The following is a 21,587-nucleotide window of genomic DNA, read 5'->3' as shown; positions in this document are numbered from 1 at the left end:
ACATTACTGTCGCGAGAACCATTGAACTTTGTTGGTCTTGGCACATCAATCCTTGATGGCCTCTCTCCATTCCCCCCATTTAAGGTCACTGTCCGCTGCATTGTGCAGTTCTTCATCTGAAACTTCCATAATCCAGTCTGCAAGTCAACCACTATTGTCGTCAACGGAGTTACCTGTTACATCAGTGAGATCACCTGCTCTTGCAGGCTCACCACCGCATCATTCAGTCCACCGAATGATTCAATTGCGCATAAAATTGCTTCTTTATGCGAAGTCACATATTCCACCAGCTTGTTGACAGTTACGATCATCTGCTCTTGGCTTCAAGGTGAATCCATCTCCTTAACTTTGGCAATTGTCTTGTCTTTGGTGTTACACAAGTTTTGATAGGGCGCCACAATGTCTTACTCACAAATCATAGTCAGTCGATGCGTTTCTCAACACCGAATCTGGAGTCCCTTCCCCAGTACGAGAACGGGCACTGGTACCACTTGTCACAGACCTATTTCCTTCAATAGGCCAGCGTGGCATGACAATCCTTCCTTACCGTCGCAAGCTTACTTATCGCTTGCTTGCCAGTTGCGAAAGCTTGTAATCCGAGTGCAAGAGAGAATAGAGAGAGAAGAATTGCAATCACAATAAGCAATCACAACGAGGGTGAACAAAAGAAAGCTTAACACATTTGATTCATTCATAATTTTAGCCCGTAGGCCTCTTACGATTAAAGTATACAGGCTGCCCCTTCGGGGTATTGATTCACCTGAACCGACAGCTAATTATATCATACTCAATAAAAGCAAAACAAACTCTAGACTTTACAATGTAAGTCACAAGGGAACAGCCATAATGAAACATAAAAACTAACCGAAGAAGTCGATGAGTGTTTAAAGTGACTGGATGAATGATTTTTAAATTTCGCTAATTGGCTTCAATTCTTTTTTGCCATGTGTTTATACAAAGTTAAAGTTTGATACTGCAAAAATAAGGAACAATTGAGTAGAAGTCACCTTAGTTTTATATTTTATAGTTTTTTCTAAATCCAAACTCTATATGTGATCTATAAGGCTTGTTTAATATATATTTTTTAAATCATGTTCTTGTGACATGTAAGCAGGGTTTTTAAAAGCTTCAGCTGCTCACAATTTACCAAAAATTTCAACAAATTAGTAATTTCATATCAGGAAAACACAATTCAAGGCTTGATTTTTAAAAAACAAACAATAATTGAATGATATAGCTTCAAACACAATTCAGTGCACATCTATGAAGTCAGATTGAATGATATAGCTTCAAACTGAGTGTATCTTGATTAAGACTAAATATGCACCCTAGTTTATATTTTTGCACTTATATATTTATTTTTGCCAAAAATTCGCAGATAAAAACACAATGAAAATGAAAAAACTGGAAAACTATCTGAAAATGGCGATTTGGCGCGTGTTAATTGTGAAACAAGTTTTGTGACTACGTGTAAGTGTTGCGCAGCCAGGCGGGGCATCGCATTTGTTATTAATTAATTATTAATAATCTTGATTATTATTAGGGAATTATCATTACTTTTGTGAAATGTGGCACGTTACGTTTGAGGAAGTGAGCCCCATGCTCGACGGACGAGGGATGTGGTAGCGAGGCTTTAGGGCGCTCGGCGGGGGTTCTTCCCGGGAAGGAACAGAAGAAGAATGGGGATGACGACGATGGTTTGTCCGTGCACTGGCGGTCTTAGGGTCTTCCTGGGAAGGAACAGAAGAAGGATGGGGATGACGACAATGGTTGTTTGTCCGTGCGTTGATGGTCTTAGGGTCGCGGCCATGGCCCGCAACAAATTCGCCCTCTTCTCAAGGAGCCTCGGAAGGTCCGATCGACTTAGATGCCGAATGAGCAATTCCAGTACGACTTTCCTCCTCAATCCAACTTCCCCTCTCCTTACTTTTTGTTTGTATGTTTCTCTGGGGTAAGTCCAAAGTTTCTCTTACAATCTTTGGCCCATATTTTCCTCAATCCCACCGTGAAAACAATCCATTCACAAGATGCTACTTTGTTCTAGTTTGTTTCTGGTATCAACGGGTTTACTGTTATCGCATAGATAATGGCTACTTGTTCGCCCTAATTTGGATTCATGCACTTAGGTGCTCTCTCTCTCTCTCTCTGATGGATTGCAATTTGGTTTCTATGTGGTACCGGAGAAGGCTGGGAGCATATGATTCAGCCAGTCTAGAGATAATGAATGCTACTCATATTTACCGCACCTGCATTATTCCCTGGTTGGTGGTGATACAAGTTATCTACCTAAGAAGAGGATTGAGAAAATACCCAAGTTGGAGAAGGTGACCTGCAAGTTGAATCTCTTAAGAGTGATGGCATTATTGTGTGCAATAGTTGCTGTAAATGATACGCGAGTGTGTACACGCAATCATGTTAGATTGGAGGAGTTAATGATAAAGGAAGATGAAGAAGTAGTGTTAGTACTCCATCCTGACCTTTGAAAAATGCATTTTTTTTTTCAATTGCGGAAAACCTCCCAACGACCAGCTGCACACTACAGATTTAATATATAATATTTGCAACCCATCAACCATTTTAGAAATAAAATAAATTTAAACCATGAACTTAAATTGCATTTACTTAATCAAATAATATCAATAAAACTCAAAATAGTTTCAAAATCAAATCTAGCTATCTAGTGGGTGTCATAACCCGGGTCACCAGACCATAATCCTCGTGTCCTCTTGACAGCCAGTCCCTTTATCACAGAGCTTATTTTTAGAAATCGGGTAAGAACCGAAGTCCTCGTACAAGACCCTCTAAATTCTTAACACTAAGGAAATAACACAGTAAATCAAGCATAGATTTAAGAAGATTCACAAGTAACATATTATCAGAACAAACTTACCATATGATAGTTCAAACAAGCAAATAGGAGTTTCATGCTAAATTAAAATTAAAGATACATAAAATTGGTGCAACATGCATAGATATCTTTTAAGTTCATTAATTGATATTTTCTTTTGCATGCATGTTCCTACTTAATGCACATCCAATTTTTTAATGCCTACTTTCTTAACAACTCACAAATACTTAAAACGGAAAAAGTTTATCAAGGTTCAAGGTAGTTTTCAGTAGTAGCTTATCACACAATTTGCGTTTTAAATTACTAGGTTATATACTTATTTCCCGACCAATATCAGAAATCCACACCATTAATCGGAATATTAGGAATCCACACCTAACGCAACCATCCAAGGTTTCCACTCTTTCAGAGGGACACCAGGAAAGAAAATTATTACGTTGTTTGGTCTCTTTTACCATTCTTAATTAATTCAAAGTTTTTTACACAAAAATTATGCAAATCCACATGCAATAATACTTTCAAGCCCTTGCCCTATCAAATTCAATAATATAATTAATTCAAAAAAATCAATTTTCGACAAATCGTTTTGCAATGCAAAAATCACAATTTAATATTTCGTAAGCAACACATGCTCACGGCCCTCAAGAGCCCATTAGTGGTTCAAACATTACCACAATAAGATAGCATTGCAAGGTTTTTCAGTGAACATGAAACACATAAATAATCAAAATTTCATGTTCAAAACATAATTCATGGTACAATCACGACAATTTAGCGAATGCATATTGAACTATATGTAATCGTCTTACCGTATTGTCAATATGTCAAAACAATTAAAAATTAATAGATGAATTACTGCCCATGATATATTTTCACTAAAATCAAGATTTGCGATTGATATATATATATATATATATATATATATATATATATATATATATATGTTTTGTGCTCCGAATCTGCTTAAGAATGTAGACAACACATATTTACATGTTATGTGCTGCAAATTTGTTCAAGAATGTAGATAACACATATATTTACATGTTTTGTGCTCCGAATCTGCTCAAGAGCTCAGACAACACATATATTGTTATGTTTTATACTGTGAATCTACTCAAGCACGCAGACAACATAATGCAAACAGCATAACGTGGACAACATAATGCAAATAGCATAATGTGGACAACATAATGCAAACAACATAATGTAGACAATATAACGCAAACAACATACATATATTGTTATGTTTTGTATTGCGAATTTGCTCAAGCACACAGACAACACAACGCAGACAAAATAACGCAAACAATATATTGTAGACAGCATAATGCAAACAGCATAACGTGGACAACATAATGCAAACATCATAACGTAGACAACATAATGCAAACAACATAACGTAAATAGTATAATGCAAACCGCATAACGTAGATAGCATAATGCAAACAGCATATCGTAGACAACATATATATATATATATATATATATATATATATATATATATATATATATATATATATATATATATATATATATATATATATATATATATATACTGCTGAAATCCGTCAAGAACGCAGAAAATACATATGCAGAAATTTGTAGGCATGCTGAAAATCAAGAAAAGCATCAAGAATACAGAAAATACATATTTTGTGCATGTAGAAAATCGCAGGCATGCTGGAAATCAAGAAAAACATCAAGAATACAGAAAATACATATTTTGTGCATGCATGCTGGAAATCAAGAAAAGCATCAAGAATACAGAAAATACATATTTTGTGCATGCATGCTGGAAATCAAGAAAAGCATCAAGAATACAGAAAATACATATTCTGTGCATGCAGAAAATCACAGACATGCTAGAAATAAAAAAAGCATCAAGAATACAAAAAATACATATTTTGTGCATGCAGAAAATTGCAGGCATGCTAGAAATCAAGAAAAACATCAAAAATATTGAAAATACATGTTTAATACATGCAAAAAATTGCAGATATATTCAGGAATGCAGAAAATTAGATTTAAACATCAAGAACACTGAAAGTACATGTTTAATACATGCAGAAAATTGCAGACATGTTCAGTTTTGCAGAAAATTAGATTTAGGCATCAAAAACGCTGAAAATACATGTTTACTACATGCAGAAAATTGCATACACGATTTTCCCTTAAACCCATGCGATTTAGGCCATGCTAAACCCTCGTTCTATTAGAAAAAGAGAAGAACCTGTATCTTACTGCAAAAACGTGAAAGAGGGAGAAAAGAAGGTAGAACAGGTGTCAAAGAGGAGAACACCATTTTCCTCTCTCTCTCTCTCTCTCTCTCTTTCTTCCTTTCTCTTTCAGCTCAATCCTCTTTCTCTCTTAATTTTTTTCAGCTAGACGTTTTTGAGAGAGTGGCTTAGCCTCTCTTTATAATGAGGGAGGTTTCTTCTTAGGGAGTGACACTCCCCTCTAGATAGTTTTGGGTTAGAGTTCTACTAAAGGTAGAACTCTTCCCTATCATGATTCATGACTGTTTTTAATATATATATATATTTCTTTTAAATTCAAGTTTTAAATTCCTCTTTATTTTAAAAGCCTATGGATGGACTATGGGTTTGGGCTGGACCCATGACCCAAGTCCAAATCCATTTGGATTTCAGCCCATATATATATATATACATTCATGGGTATTAGTCAATATGGATCCTAGACCATATCCAGATCCATATTGACGTCAACCCCTATATATATACATGGGTCTTAGTCAATATGGATCTTGGATTGGATCCATATCCATATTGACGTCAGCCCCTATATATATTTATATGGATCTCGTCAATGGGTCTTGGACCAGGTCCAGATTCACTTGACATCAGCCCACATATATGAACATATATGTCTTTTTATATTATTTTCAATTTCAGAGATAAAAAAAATATAATTATTTAATTAAAATTAGACTTTTAAAATTTTAAATAGAGGAAAAATTACGAGATATTACAAGTAGAAGGTGAGGGAAGAAAGTAGGTTGCCTTATGCCATTCATAGCCTTCTTGAGTCTACAGACCTTACCATTTTCTTTGAAAGTGTCAAACCCAAGAGCGAGGTACATATATATCTCTTCATTCAAGTTGCCTAACTAAAGCATTCTTCATATCCAACTAATACAGATCTCATCCATTGTGAGCTGCTAGACTTATCAGAACCCTGGTGGAGATTAATTTAAACACAAGGGCAAAATTTCATGGAGACCTATTCCATAGGATTGACTGTATCCTTTGGTAAAAAAACTGACTTCGTATCTCTCTGTTTATCCATCTGTTCTAAATTTTAGGGCATACACTTATTTGCACCCCATAGGTTTTCTTCCATTGGGTAGATCTATCTCTCCCAAGTATATGATTCTTCTCAAGTGCCTTCATTTCTCTTTGCATTGCCTCCCTCCACCTTGGACCTTGAACTTCCTCATCCACACTTTTGAGAATAGAATTTGTTTTAGAGTTGGCAACAAACTTTTGGTAGGTGAAAGTATAGGAACTGACTTTATAGGATGAATGATGCACGGGATCTTTGTTAGAAGGAGAGACTATAAGGAGAGTCAAACTGGCTGACGATTAAGGTCAATCTTGTCTTCTTTCGTATACTTGATTTTTGATCTCAATAGGCATACAAGATGTGGTGTTTCTTGTAAATTAACTGTCCCTTATGTAAGCTATATTAAGAGAGGTATAGGACATGACTTGGCCAACTTCTCACTTGCTCTCTCTCTCTCATCTCTTCTCCTCTTTTATATCTTCTTCTTCATACATTCACCGTATGCGCTTTGTCTTGCACACCCGCAGTCATTCATTATTGCACCTGAAAATCACCACATACCATCAATTTTAAGGTGGCATCAGAGCCTAAAATGGGACAATAATTAGGGACTCATTAGCTTGGATCTTTCTCAGCTAACATCATCAAGAGGAATAATTACACAGGTAGATGCCATGATGAAGATTGGATGTTGCAACATTTAGTGAAGGCTGATTTTTAGTGATTTTAGGAAGAAGATTCAGGTTAGCTGGATTTATATTGAGTGAGCACTTGACTTTTTGAATACTTTCCAAGTTGCTAGCACATATAGCGGGTTTTGAAGAAACAGAGAGAGATTATGTCCTCATAGCCTTGATTGGGGCTGTAGAATTATACTAAACAGTAATGGTAAAGGTGTTATTATTGGAGAGAGGTGCATGCCCTAATTCTACGGTTGTTTTAGTGATGGTTTGTTGAAGTTGGATGTCAAATAGGACTAGTGGCAACCCGGGATTTGGGGTTATTTGCGATTTTCAGTTTATGTTCAGGGGCGAAGGGTTTGGTTGGCTTGTGTTAAGTGGTTGTCTCTGTTGGAATGACTGAATTGAGTGAGAAGAGTTGTCAGGTTGTGGAGAAAGAAGGAACAACAACAAAAAATGTGGTGACATCTAGCACATGAATACATACATATATACAAAATAATCTGTGTGTTCTTACAATTCATCTAATTTCTCTTTTTAGTATTAGCACTTCAGTGGATTTAGCTTTGTTTATCTTTTAGTTCAATCTTAAGGTTTATCCTGTTATGAAAAATAAGGAGTCTTTATGTCTCGATATTGAGGACCTATTTTTGAAAAAATATGCAAGGGTTTTGCTAGTAAAAAACCTAGATCTGCAAGTGATCTTAGAAACCAATCCCTCTATGGGAAAAGATCCCAGTATCATATTTGTTTAGAAGAAAAACAAAAATTGTGTTTTTATTATGGTCTGATGGAGCGACAACTACTTGTCATATGTTCGCATCGCTGGGAATGAATGGACAAATGTTAGTTGTACTATATTGAATCTGGACCCTTGGTTCTTACCAGAATTTGTGCAACTTTATGATTGATATAGGACTAATTCATGGATCATACCAATTAAATTGCTTCTATTTGATTTTAATGGAAATAAAACAAGTGATCTTTATATAGATCTAAATGTAAAATCAAATAAAAAAGAATATCATGAATTAGAAAATCAAAATCTGGACAAAATATAACACCATCACCAAGGAAATCTTATACGAGATACAAGAAACAAGAAAAAGGCTGTTGGAGCAAATTCTTCATGTTCAAAAATTAAGAAACCATAAAGAAAAAAAATCAAGGGCAAGAAGTAATTATTTGTTTTTTCAATTGTGATGGGGTTGATTATCTTAATCAAAGAATGACCAATAGTATCAAGTTATATTGTCTACTACTTAGACTTATGGATCAAAGTGAAATTGCTATATGCTCTATTGAAAGAGGAGAAATGGGTCTAGATGTAATATTGATTCATGAGGATTTGTCTCTTCCAGAATTGATAAGGAGGGGAATATTTATTATTGAACCCGTTTGTTTGTCTACCAAATGGGATGGAATTTCGTTCATGTATCAAACAATGGCTATTTCTGTATTTCATTGTCCCATAAGGTTCAGCGCCAAATTAATCGAGGGTACCAAGCAAAAAAACATATTGATCAAAATTACTTTAATGGCTCAATTGCACTCCACGGAGGAATGTGTGTGAATGCACCCGCGTCGACACACCCCGGCACGGGTGCGGACACGGACACGGGTCGGACTCGGTCAACGCACCTGGGCCGAGTCCGTCCACTTTATAGACTCAGTTAACTTTGACCGAGTCTATATTCATCTATTTTTTAGGGCAAAAAACTAAAAAAAATTATATATATAGCCCGACTGTGTGCACAGTGGCCAGTGCTATCTTATTACTTTGATTGTTCCAAGTGTTATCTTATTAATTTATTGTTATATATATAATTATATATATTTTTAAAAAAAAATTATATATATAGCCGAGTCCCCGTGTCCAAATTTTTTGAAATTGCGCCGCACCCATGTTGCACCCACACCCGCACCCGCACCCGCACCCATGTGACATAGCTCTACATCAATATGGTCCACATCCGATACTTCATAACTGACATTGCCCCCTTTTTTGAATTCTAAAACTCTTTCTTCAATAGCATAACCCTTGATTCTGAAATTTGAGAATAGCTCTATACATCAATATGGTCCACAATTGCATAGCTATGCAATTATCAAGGATACCGAGCAAAACTTCTTGCCAAAGCGTTGATGTGATATACACAACCAATGTCTGGTCCCTTTTCATCCAAGCAACATACTCTAGATTTTTTTATGTGAAGCAGTCGATATCACCATATCATATTTCTGTTCCTGCAAGCTAAACTCTGGTGGGATCTAAACAGATTCATCAAGATGCCCAAAAGGTCATGGCTACGAATAAAAGGAACAATTTGGCTCTTCCATGTCAAGAAGTTTGAATGTTTGAGCTTTTAAAAAACAAGTTGAGTAAGAAAGTTCGAATATAAAGCATATTGAGAAGAGCTTGAATCCATGATGAAACACTACTGATATAAAAATATGAGAGGAGCGAAGAGAAAACAAGCAGACAAGACAAACCTCGAATAAATATTTGATTACAAAATTTTGACTCTCCAAGTCAGATCTGTGTGTGTGTTTTTGTAGATCACAACAGGAGCATGGAATATGAGCAGAAGTCACTTACAATTCAGTATCTTAGTGATATACTTCTAGAAAGACGAAACATAGAAGGAACACAATGATAACGAAAAACAAGAAATATAACGATTGGGAATCAAAAGATAAGATGAACAAGAAAAGGGAAATAAAACATGTGAGAGATGATAAAAAAGAGAGGAATGAAAGAAGAACAAAAGAAATAATCTTTCAAGACTTTTCTTGATGTAATTTGTCAAGATCTTGTGCTTTGAAACCATAAAAGAACCCAATATTCTTCACCAAAGATCATACACAATTAAGGAAGATGATGAGTAAGGGTTGGGCCAGGCCGAGCCGGCCTTATTAGGGCCTGAACCGTATTGAAGCCCCAAGCCCGGTCCGACCCAGTTACAATTGGGCTCGGGTCGGGTCAGGCCTTGTGTATTTTGCACATGGGCCTGACCCGATTATCTAATCGGCTCGGGCCCAACCCGACTTTATTCGGGCTTGGGCTGCAAAGTGCAGCTCGAGACCGACCCGTTTCGGGCTAGGTACTCAAAGCTTATTGGACAGCCTGGCTCGATGGCCATCCTTAATGATAAGACACAAGGGGAAACAAAGAACATGATTCCCAATGTGGGAACTCGTGTGGTATTCCTCCTTTATATTGAAACAATTACAAAGCGTACAATTGGAGATTTTCCTAAATACATCACAATATATTTAACACAAGGGGCAAATAAGAAAACAATGAAAACAAGACTTTACACAGGTTTATCAGATCCAAACCACCACCAACGTCACCTCTCAATATATAAGACAATTGTCTTTTCTTTTGATGACATTTGGAATCACAATCTTCACCTTCAACAATGGTATATAACCTAATCTATCATGGCATAACCATAGCCAAAACCTAATCTATCATGGCATAACCATAGCCAAAGGTCTGTCCAGGATATACAATCCTCTCCTTTTATTACTGTAAGGAAATGAGGATCTTCCACGAAAGCACAAATGCTTGTAATAAGTGTCTATTAAAGACACTTTAATCATAACCCACAAAAGGGTATAAATGAGAGAACTCCAAAGGAAAAAAACAATAAACTTTATTTCATTCACATAAAATGCTTAAGAAGCATTGTTACAAGGAGAGGAGAGTTACCCCTATTTATATACATTGAGAGAGGGAGAGATGAGCTTTTAGAGGACTTAAGAGGGTTGTTGGAGCTAGTCCAACGACTCTATCCACTTTCTTATCATCTGTAATTCTGGACCTGGAAACAATATAAAAAACAAACTTAGGTCGAGATAATAAATACCCTTGAGGGGAATAAGCAATTTCAATTCCTAAAAAACATCTCAATAAACCTAAATCAGTCATTTCAAAATAATTTTTAAAAAGATTTTTAATATTTTCAACTCCTTGTTTGTCTCCTCCGGTGATGATCATGCCATCCACATAAAGAAGAAGAATCTCTACATCATAAATCTTAACAAACAAGGGAGTGTCAGTCAGGCAAGTTCTTAATCCAATATCAAGCATAACATGACTAAACCTGTCATACCAGACTTTTGGTGCATGTTTACGACCATAAAGAGCTTTTTCTAAACGAAGAGCCTTACCCTTATGAATACTTATACTAGGTGGTGCTTCCATATATACTTCTTTAACTAGGTTTTTATTAAGAAAAATATTTTTGACATCTATTTGAAATATAAGCAATTTTCTAACAGTGGCTAAGGCTGTTAAGGTCCTAATTGTGGTCATCCTGGCAACTGGAGCAAAAGTTTCTTCGTAGTCTATGCCATACTCTTGGGAATACCCGTTGGCCACTAATCTGACTTTATATCTTTCAATAGTTTCATCACTCTTGGTTTTAATCTTATAAACCCACCTACAACCTATAGGTTTCTTTCCTTGTGAAATATCTTAAATAGTTCAAGTGTTAGCCTTTTCTAAGACTTCTAATTCTGCCCTCATGGCTTCTACCCATTCTATATGTTCTTTGGCTTGAGTATAGGATAAAGGTTTTATATACGAGTGTATCAATGCAATAAATGCTTTATATGTGGGTGAAAAAAATTCGTAGAAAACAAATTTATCGGGAGGTTTAGAGACTCTAGATGACCTTCTAGTTTGTGCTTCTGAATATTTTTCCAATGCACATGGAAGATTGGATTCTCTATGTCTTGAGTATTGTAAACAATTGGTGTCCCTATGGGTTTGCTCTTCATTAATAACCTTATGTTCAATATCAATAATACCTTGACCATCATCAAGGTCACATTCATAGTCACATCCATCAGATTTTGAAGTCAAATCTATCAAAAAGAATGTTCGGTTACTTTCTTGGCCTTTTCAAAATAAAAAAAAACTTTCTTTTTTCAAGAAGGATACATTTGTTGATACATACAATTTTTCATTTTTAATATCAAAACGCCTATAACCTTTTTGATTATTTGCATAACCTAAGAAGTCACAAAGAATGACACGGGGAGAGAGTTTATCATTTTTGTTAGTGAAGACAAAACATTTGCATCAAAAAACTCTTAACCTAGAGTATAAGGAGGTAATTTAACAAGTTTTTCAATTGGAGTTATATTTTTCATAGAAAAAGATGACATTCGGTTAATGAGATAGGTAGCAGTTAGGGCTGTTTCAGTCCAAAATTCTTTTGATATTTGGTTTGCTATCAATAAAGTTCTAGTAGTTTCCATAATGTGTCGATGTTTTCGTTCGGCCAAACCATTTTGTTGTGGTGTGTGAGGGCAAAATCTTTGATGTGTGATGCCATGTAAATTGAGATAATCTTTAAATTCTTTTGACAAAAATTCTTCCCTTGAGTCTGTGCAAAAAATGAAAATATCATTTTGAAATTTATTTTTAGCCATTTTGTGAAATGTTTGAAAATGCAAAAAGACCTCTGATTTATGTTTAAGAAAGTAGATCCAAGTATGGCTAGAGAAGTCATCAACAAAAATTACATAATATGTGTATTCGCCTTTTGATATTACCGGTGCGGGACCCCAAACATCTGAATTTATTAACTCAATTGGTCTAAATGAAACAAAAGTTCTATCATGGTAATCTCTTCATTTTATCAAGAATACAATCTTTATAAGTAAAATTTTCAAAATTACAAAATTTTCTTAAACTTGAAAAGTGTTGGATTTTGGATGTATGAGGATGGCTAAGTGTTTTGTGACATAGATCCAAATTCAATTTCTGAACATTATAACAAAAAACATTCTTGGGTAATTCCAAAAAATCCATATAGTGGAGTCCTTCTCCATGACTGACGATCATGTACCCAACAACTATGAGAAGAGAAGGAGATGTTACGCCCATAATCAGATATTTGAGAGACATAAAAGATTTAGATTTAATTTGAGAATATATTTAACTTTTGGGATAAAGATTTTTTTGGAATTTTTGAAATTTTCTATTCCTTTTATTTCAAGAGATGTACCATTGGCTGTGAAAACATTCGACACACTTGGGTTATTATTATGATATTCAGACAAACTATTGATATTTGGGATCATATGAAAGGAAACAACATAGTCAAGAAGCCAAGAAAAGTTACCAGAATCAGAGAAGGATAAAACAACTGCTCTGGTTGAGGTTTCAGTTGAGGAAGATGCTCCTTGTACAAGAGGTTGAGGAATTTTTATTAGTTGTGCCATAGACACAGGTACATCTTGATTGGCTTGATCTTTTGATTCTTGTGTTGAACCGACGGATGCAACTTTTTTTTCATCTATTCTCTTTAATTTAGGACATTGAGGCCTATAATGTCCAAGTTCATGAGAATGGTGACAAATGATTTTCCTTTTGTCATAATCATTACTTTGTCTACCAAAATGAGGTGGCCTATAAGTGCGTATATAATTCTCCGGTCTAGATGCGGCTAAAACAAAATCCTCTTCATTCTTTGGAGTATTCTTTTTTAGCCTATTTTTCTCAATAGTTAATTCTTCAATAGTGTCAACAATAGAAAAAACTTTTCCTCTATGTAGAAGGGCCGATTTGGTTGTTTCAAATTCCGGCGTTAAACCATTTACAAATTCGTAAGAATGTTCCATATCAAGTTGTTTTTGGCGAAGATTGATATCTTTGAGATAATGCCACTTTGGCTCAAGAAGAGCCAACTCTTCCTAAAGTTTGGACAACTCATTATAATATTCTCTAATACTTTTGTCTCTTTGGGTCATAATTTGCTCATTGTAAATTACACACATGTGCAATGTCTTTAAGGGAATACATATTTCTAAGATATTCTCAAGCCTTATTGGCATGTTTAAAATTTGCAAGACTAGAGCATTTCTTGATGTCTACGCTATTAATTAGCCAAGACATGATCTTGGCATGCCCCATCCTCCATTCTTTACATTTTTTCTCATAGGTAGCTAATGCCTCAATTTTCTCTCTTTTCGTGAGTGATACTTCTTTCTCATTTTCAATCTTTGTGAGAATTAGTTTTGGTTCCCAATTGGAACCATCTACCAACTCCTATAACTCCTTTCCCTAAATGTGATGCTTCATAATTGAAACCCACATCACATAATTGATATCATTTAATTTTACGGGCATGATGATGACTTTGTTATTGTCATCCATTCTTACAAGGGTAAAGAAGAAAGAGAGAAGATGAGAAGAAAAAAAGAAAAGAAAGAAAATACGAGAGAAAGAGGAAGGAGCAAAAGCACAATCACGATCTTTGAGTAGTCAACGATCCTTCAAACAACTTTTTTCAACTATATTGGCACAAGAGTACTTGAATCACGAATAAGGAGACAAATCAACTTTTACTAGAATGACACGGACAACAAGGTGACAATTCTCCAAGATCTAGAAATATCCAAGCTCTGATACCATGTAAGGAAATGAGGATCTTCCACGAAAGCACAAATGCTTGTAATAAGTATCTATTAAAGTCACTTTAATCATAACCCACAATAGGATATAAATGAGAGAACTCAAAAGAAAAAAAAAACTTTATTTCGTTCACATAAAATGCTTAAAGAAGCATTGTTACAAGGAGGGGGGAGTTACCCCTATTTATATACATTGAGAGAGGGAGAGAGAGGAGCTTTTAGAGGACTCAAGAGAGTCGTTGGAGCTAGTCCAAGACTCCAACGACTCTATTTGTAGTTGTTGGACTAGCTCCAACTGCTATTTCAAAACTAGTCAAATCTTGACTAGTTTTGAGTCTAGTTCAATATGAACTAGACAATCCTAAAAATACAGAAAATAAAGAGAAAAAGAAAAAGTAAAAGAAAAAATAAATAAATAAAAAATATTATATTATGTATAATTATGTTTGTGTATATACACTTTTTAACAATTACCATGTCCAAAGATCTACTCCTCTATCTCAAATACACACTAATGAGAAGAATGCTATTTCACAATTTAAGCTTTTGGCTAGAGAGCTCACAAAAATGATATTTATAGTAAAACTAAGTCCATTAAGCATTTATGATAAAGGAAATAATGAGCCTTGACACTCCCTTTACCAAAGATGGGTGTAAAATGAGCCATCTGCAAGTTATTAGGCCATTGGTAGATGAAGGGACTATTATTAAAATATATTCCCTCTTCCTATCATATGATTTATTGCCCCTGAATTAATAATCCAGTCCTAGAGAGTGAATGAGGTAATATAAGGTTGCTCGCAGTGGTGTATGAATGATGAGCTATTGTCATAAAGGAAGAGAAGTGTCTGGACTTATTTTTTAACTTTAGCTTCGATTTCATCAATCCTTTTCTTCAAACTGGCTCCATGTCTCTTTTTTTGTGGCTCCTCATAACTCAAAGTATGGCCTTGTTTTGATACAATTGTGTTTCCGGATCAAATCCTAATAGTTCTCTTTAGTGTGGTGAGCTTTCCCACAATAAGAGAGTTCAACTTATCTTGATGGGAATGATGGGAATTGCGTCTTTCTTTCTCATCACTCACCAAACCCCCAACTACTCTTAAAGAGAGCTGCACAAGAAGCCAATAACAACAAGAATGCTATTACACGATATAACCAGAAGGATACTAGCAAAGCCAAACTCGAAAGCCAAGATACAAGACGAGCTGCCAATTATCACAGCAAGACTAAGCTATTGATACAAAAGTCCAAGCTAAATTCCTCCCAAACTCCCTAATTAATCCAAGTAAAACCAGTCAAACAGAAATATTATGCCCAAAACCATATTTGCAAATACTCTGCTAAGCCCCAAAAATTTGATATTCAGTAGAGAACCAAATTCGACAAAAACAGATTACTGCCTCTTAGTAAACACCCAAAATGATGATAAAACTCATCATCTGCATCAAAATCAACCACCAGGCCAGTTTCGATGCACTCTTCTATCAAATATGACCCAGGCAAATGCTATATCCAGCCTCAAAACATTCAATCTGATCAGATGACCAGATTTTCAAGACAGATCAGAAAGCACCCTCAAAACCAGAAAATATAAGAAATTCTACCAAAAATCCAATACTCATCCAAATCTGGTGCAACTTGATTCGTAGGTCTTCTAAAATCAAGAAATATCTGATTCCAGCGTCAGATCAACAATTGGAAATGGTGAAATGCAGCACCCTAAGGAGTAGTTTTCTGAAGTCAGGGGACAGGGAGTTAGGATCATTCTGCTACTATTCTTTTTGTTCTTTCATCTCTTAAAGACATTACTAATTTCTCAAAAGGAATCTGCATGTTTGATTTCGAATCAAATCACACAGATATACATACGCACAAATCAACCACATGCATTGTTTCAAGGATAAACTGGAGCTTATCGCCTCTAAGAAAACAATTCTGCAAATGCACCAAGTGGGTTCGTGTTTTAATATGTACTGGCATATAAGTGAACACATGGGATGTGCCCATTGATATCCCTTAAAATGGAAAGGAGTTTCATGCTGATATGATTTTTATCTAAATTTAGAGAATTTTTTGCTTTTATCTTTAGGTATTATACTACAAAAATGACATCTCTCATTCAGTTTGAGATACCTATTTATGAAATTTTCAGACATCATACCACGGTTGGAACTTGGGAAGCCTAATGATAACCCAGCATCAGGCAAACGTGTAAATGGAGTATTTTGGATTTTACTTCTGAACCTGGGCATTTATGCATCAGACCACTGGTTTCAGGTAAACTGCCTTCATTTATCATCATGGTGTTAGGAAATCTTTGGTACAAAAAAGTATTCAGAGTCTAAGATCCCCTAGGGTGGAAGGTGAGATATTTGAAAAAAACAGTCATCACATTTCTCAATGCCTAGATTCCCTCATTTCCCCCCTTTTGCTTGATAACTTAATCTTTTGTTTGGAAAGAAATGACGGGAAGTTTTATGAAAAACAAGGCAAGCCACAGAAAGGATTAATTTTTTTTACGCTCTTAGGTTTTCCATTTGCATACTATTCAATCAGGCACTTCTGTGCAATAAGATATTCCAGCATCCATGAGGTCCTGGTAAAGACTGTTTTTTCATTTTTGTTTTCCTTTCTTGACTCCATATATGAACATATTGTCCGGAGGTTTTCCAAAAGAGAGCAGTTGATTTATGTCTATATCACAGTTTTTTTCTTTGGTGTATTTTCAGGGTTTCTAGTGCTTTACTGATCATATTCTCTTCTTTTGAAGGTTAATAACATAAAAGCACTATATTTATACCATGAATGGCCTCACTGGTACCAATTCATAACTGCAACGTTTTGCCATGCTAATTGGTGAGGACTGGTCGGTTGCACCACTTGTTTGCTTTATTCAATGTTCCAAACTTTTTTTTTTCTTTTGATCTGAAGTGCTTAGCCAAGAGCAGATTCATTATCCATATCATTCATGTATTTAGGGATTATCATCTATATTATGATGCTCAATCTCGAGATTGTTTTTTGAATAAATTCTGTCTTGAACTTTGGCTATTAGACTTTACTTTCTTGGCCATAAACTTTTGCAGGAATCATTTGTCAAGTAACCTTTTCTTCTTGTACATATTTGGTATGACCAGCTACCTCTGCCTCATCTTTTAACTAATCTTCTGCAGCACTTGCATAGGGCGATTCAAGAGTTTTTATTTTAAGCTAACAATTTGGCAGGAAAGCTAGTCGAAGAGGAGGAAGGAAATTTCGCATTGTGGGTCTCATATGTGTTAACAGGTGCTGGAGCAAACCTTGTATCATGGCTTGTTCTTCCCCGAACTGCAGTTTCTATCGGAGCTTCTGGTGCTGTGTTTGGTCTCTTTGCAATCAGCGTCCTGGTCAAGGTAAAGAAGGCTGTTTCTTTAATTTTCAGAAAGAATGCTTAGTGACCACATGTTACTGTTCTGTATCATTCTGCAGATGCGTTGGGATTGGCAGAAGATACTTGAAGTGCTTATATTGGGCCAATTTGTTATGAAAAAGGTAAGGGGTGTTTTTCTTCTGGTAGGAAAAGGATATGCTGTTTGGTGTGCTATAATCTATTATCTGGTTGTTCCAGATGTTTAGAGGTACTAGCCTAGAACATCTATAGGTACTTATTCGTGGTTTAAACTTTTGTTGACTAGGAATTAAATCCAAGTTATATCCATGCTACATGGTCGGTTAACATTGGTACTGTAAATCCAAGGTATCTTGCTCAGTAAACCAGAAACTATGTTAAAGAAGAAGAGAACCTCTGATCATGATCTTTAATGACCCCTAACATTTCCTCAGTGGTGAAAGGTCAACACTATAAGTTGCTTTATTTATGTGGAAGCCTGCCCATAATAGGTAGCTACAAAAGGGTATTAAAAATAAGAACAAAAATATAAAATTGCAATGAATGCACCTATATAGCATCCTGCAATAAATAATGAACAATTTTTAAAATGGTCTTCATATCTAACTGGTATAATGATCAATTAAAAGACAATACTAGTGAAAGAACTTGAACACTTACTATCTTTACCACAAGGTTGATGGTTTCCTCATAATCTGATCTATGTTGTTGGTGATAACCTTTTGCGACCAACCTAACTTTAAGGGTGCATTTGCGTGCCGTGGAAAGCTGAGGATTTCTGCTTAAACACAACTTTTGATGCGTTTCTGCGGGGCCCACCGTGGAAAAGCAAACATGGGGCTCCCTTTCCTCACGGAAAAGGAGCCCCAAAGTCAACGATAGATCCCCCCTTTCAGCGGAAACGTTTCCCGCTGGGGGGGGGGTCCGATTCATTTACCCCAGAAGGAGGCTCCATGCGGATTGAGGAGCAGAGCCTCCTTCCGTGACATGCAAACACCCCCTAAATTTCTCAATATGACCATCTAATTTTTATTTCACCTTGTGGACCCATTTACTTCCAACTACATTCTTGCACCTTGGGCTTGAATAATTTTCTAAGTGTTTCTGATACATATCTTCCATCTCTTCTACCATAACATGTACCTGCTGCTGCTGTTGGTCTTTAATAGGTTCAAAATAATTGACTGGTTCTTTAACTTTAATATCACTGATAAATATCTGGAAGTCAGTTGAAAAGGCTTGATGCCGCAAACCTGTTTATTGGATGTCCTCATTGGATTGATGTCCTCACTTATTCACTGCAAAGATTTAGCTGGTTCCTTTTCCTATGTTTCTTTGACCTTTTTTGATGGATTGCCATTTTTATTACATCAATGGGCTGATTGATGTTTCATATGATTCATCTGTAAGTCACTAAAAAATGTTTGATTAGACAGATCTGTTTATTGGATATTTGACCCTGGTAGATCTTCTCAGCTCATGTGGATTGGTGTCTTCACTTATTTTCTGTAGAAATTCAGCTGGTTCCTTTTACTGCCTTGCTTTTAACCTTCTTGAATAGAATTTATCACTTGTTTATTTACATCAGTGAGTCCATTAATAGATTCACCTGCATTTTACTCATGCTTTGGAGAAATTTTTGCTTGCTGCCAATTTTATGATGGTGTTTTTGTTAAATTGTAATTTATAAGACAATGTATTTTCTATATATATTTTATATATAAAAGAAGATACATATACATATATATATTTCATATATATGTACATGTATCCATCTACTTGTATATATAAAATATATATTTCTTTCTTGTATTGGCTGTAGGGGTATTTTAGTCATTTCTACATTTTACACATATTCATGTTTTTGAATATGATTGTAATTCCTCCTTTTTATTTTTTCTTAAATTTTTCCATTTCTTATTTTTGTTTTTTTTATATAATGTTTTTGTACACAGTCAGTGTACAGCAGTCAGCCACTGATTGTACACAATTTTAAAAAGATAGACGCAATGTCTCTAATAAGAGCCGTTGGGAATAGCCCAACGTCTCTTAAGTATGCTTATAAATAAGGGCTATGTGAGCCCATTGTATGCATGTATTACAGTAAGGAGTTGTCTCCTTAAGCTTATAAACACTGTGCATTTATTGCACTTCTTTTGTGGTGCAAAGCTTATAAACACTGTACATTTATTTTTGTGTATTGAGTATTTGAAGTATCAAAGTTATTTGAAAACTTGATTGTTTGCAAGGATTCTTCACATGGTATCAGAGCAAGGTTGGAGAAAAAAAAATCGTGTGGATTCTCACTTTTTCGGGTGCCTCGAAAAGCGTGCCCTCGATTTTTTTGGTGATTGAAGTGGATTCGCTTGTTCATCCAATATTTTAGAAGACTCTTCTATCAAGAAAGGTCTAAAAATCCTTTGTGGTACGTATTCTTTTTCATCATCTTTCCTCTCTAATGGGTGAAAAAGACTCATTTTTCTCTTGGCTTCAAACTCAGTGGGTTCAACTATCACGTCTGGGCCGGAAACATGGATGCTCATATTAAAGGAAAAGGGCTTTGGGGTTATGCTCAAGGCTCGATTCCCGAACCGGAGCCAAAGATAACCTTGATGGAGAAAGGGGAAATAAAAATCCTTGAAGGCAAAGAAAGAGCCAAGGCTCTTGAATACTACACCAAAAAGCATGAAGAATGAGAGATGAGGAATTTTAAAATCCTCTCATTGATTTTCTCATCCGTAGAAACAAGAATTAACGCCAATATTATCAAGTTTAAGAAGGCTTCTCAAGCGTGGGAGTACCTTGAGAAGATGTACACCTTTAGGGACTTGTTTTATAAATATTACCTCCAAAAGAGAGCTCTAACTCTTCATCAAGGAGAGATGACTATAAGAGAGTATTTTGCCGAACTCTCTTCTATTTGGGATGAACTTGCTATGCTCGAACCCAAGTAGAGTGGAGAAGCCATAGAGCTTCGTCATAAAAAATTGGAAGAAGATAGATTTTTTAATTTTTTGAATGGGCTTAGGCCTGAATTCGAACAAATCCAATATTCTCTTTTATCCGCCTTCACTTCCCCCTCTCTTGAAGATGTAATTACTAAACTAAGTGGGGAAGAGACTCGTATGGGTATAAGCAAGAACAACCCAAGTGTTCTAGCTACACCTTCCTATAATGAAGAAAATAAAGGAGTTAATGCTGTCTCAAGACCGGGGAGCAATTTAAGGACCTACAAGCCTCCTCACTTCAAGAATCAAAACTCAAGTAGTCAAGGAGGGAACAAGAGTTATAGCAAGCTTTTATGCCATTTTTGTAAGGAACCGGGGCATATCAAGCCTATTTGCCCAAAGTAGAAAAAGTTACTTGTCATGGGTACTACATCCCAACCTCAAAAGAAAGAGTGCTCGTCATCTTCAAATGAAGCTCTTTCATTGCAACAAATCGTGGATGCACTTCAACCTCTTCTAAAATGGGCTATTTCCAGAGCCGCCATGTCAACCTCTTCTCCTCCTGGTAAGACCTCTTGGCTTTTAGATTCGGGTGCTTTTTTTCACATGACTTCAAGTTTTAGTTCTTTTTCCGAATACTCAAAAAATCCCTCTCCATCTTTTGTTTTAACCGCGGATGGAACATCTTTGAAGTAAAAGGAATAAGAAATTTTGAAAAACAATGGTTCTTTATTCCAAAAATTAGATTTATACCCAAATTAAACTTAAATTTGCTTTCTGTTTCTCAATTCTCGGATCATGGGTGTGATATAAAGTTCTCATCTAACAAATGTTGGATACAGGATCGTCGGTCCGGGAGATTGATTGGGGAAGACTCTAGGAAGGGCGATCTATACTATGTCGATTCCCTTCAAATTCCAAAGAACCCGTTTTGTAATGTTGTCCAACAAAAGGATATTAATGTGTGGCAGAAAAGACTTGGA

General features: G+C 35.7%; 1 protein-coding gene across 1 annotated transcript in view; it reads left to right on the top strand.

The window, feature by feature from the left end:
* The first annotated feature begins 1,600 nt into the window (after positions 1-1,600).
* Positions 1,601-21,587, top strand: part of LOC149814781 (Rhomboid-related intramembrane serine protease family protein) — a 60,445-nt gene continuing 40,458 nt past the window's right edge. Inside the window, exons 1-6 of the mRNA XM_089988749.1 lie at positions 1,601-1,887; positions 16,421-16,545; positions 17,039-17,124; positions 17,355-17,395; positions 17,494-17,660; positions 17,737-17,799. Of these exons, the coding sequence (XP_089844875.1) occupies positions 1,680-1,887; positions 16,421-16,545; positions 17,039-17,124; positions 17,355-17,395; positions 17,494-17,660; positions 17,737-17,799 (690 nt within the window). The 5' untranslated portion in view covers positions 1,601-1,679. The remainder of the gene's footprint in view (positions 1,888-16,420; positions 16,546-17,038; positions 17,125-17,354; positions 17,396-17,493; positions 17,661-17,736; positions 17,800-21,587) is intronic.

The sequence above is a fragment of the Nuphar pumila genome, chromosome 15 (genome assembly GCF_984573655.1).
Source record: "Nuphar pumila chromosome 15, dmNupPumi1.hap1.1, whole genome shotgun sequence".
NCBI lineage: Eukaryota > Viridiplantae > Streptophyta > Magnoliopsida > Nymphaeales > Nymphaeaceae > Nuphar > Nuphar pumila.
The sequence above is the reverse complement of the archived record's forward strand: the minus strand, read 5'-3'. Positions and strand labels throughout refer to the sequence as shown.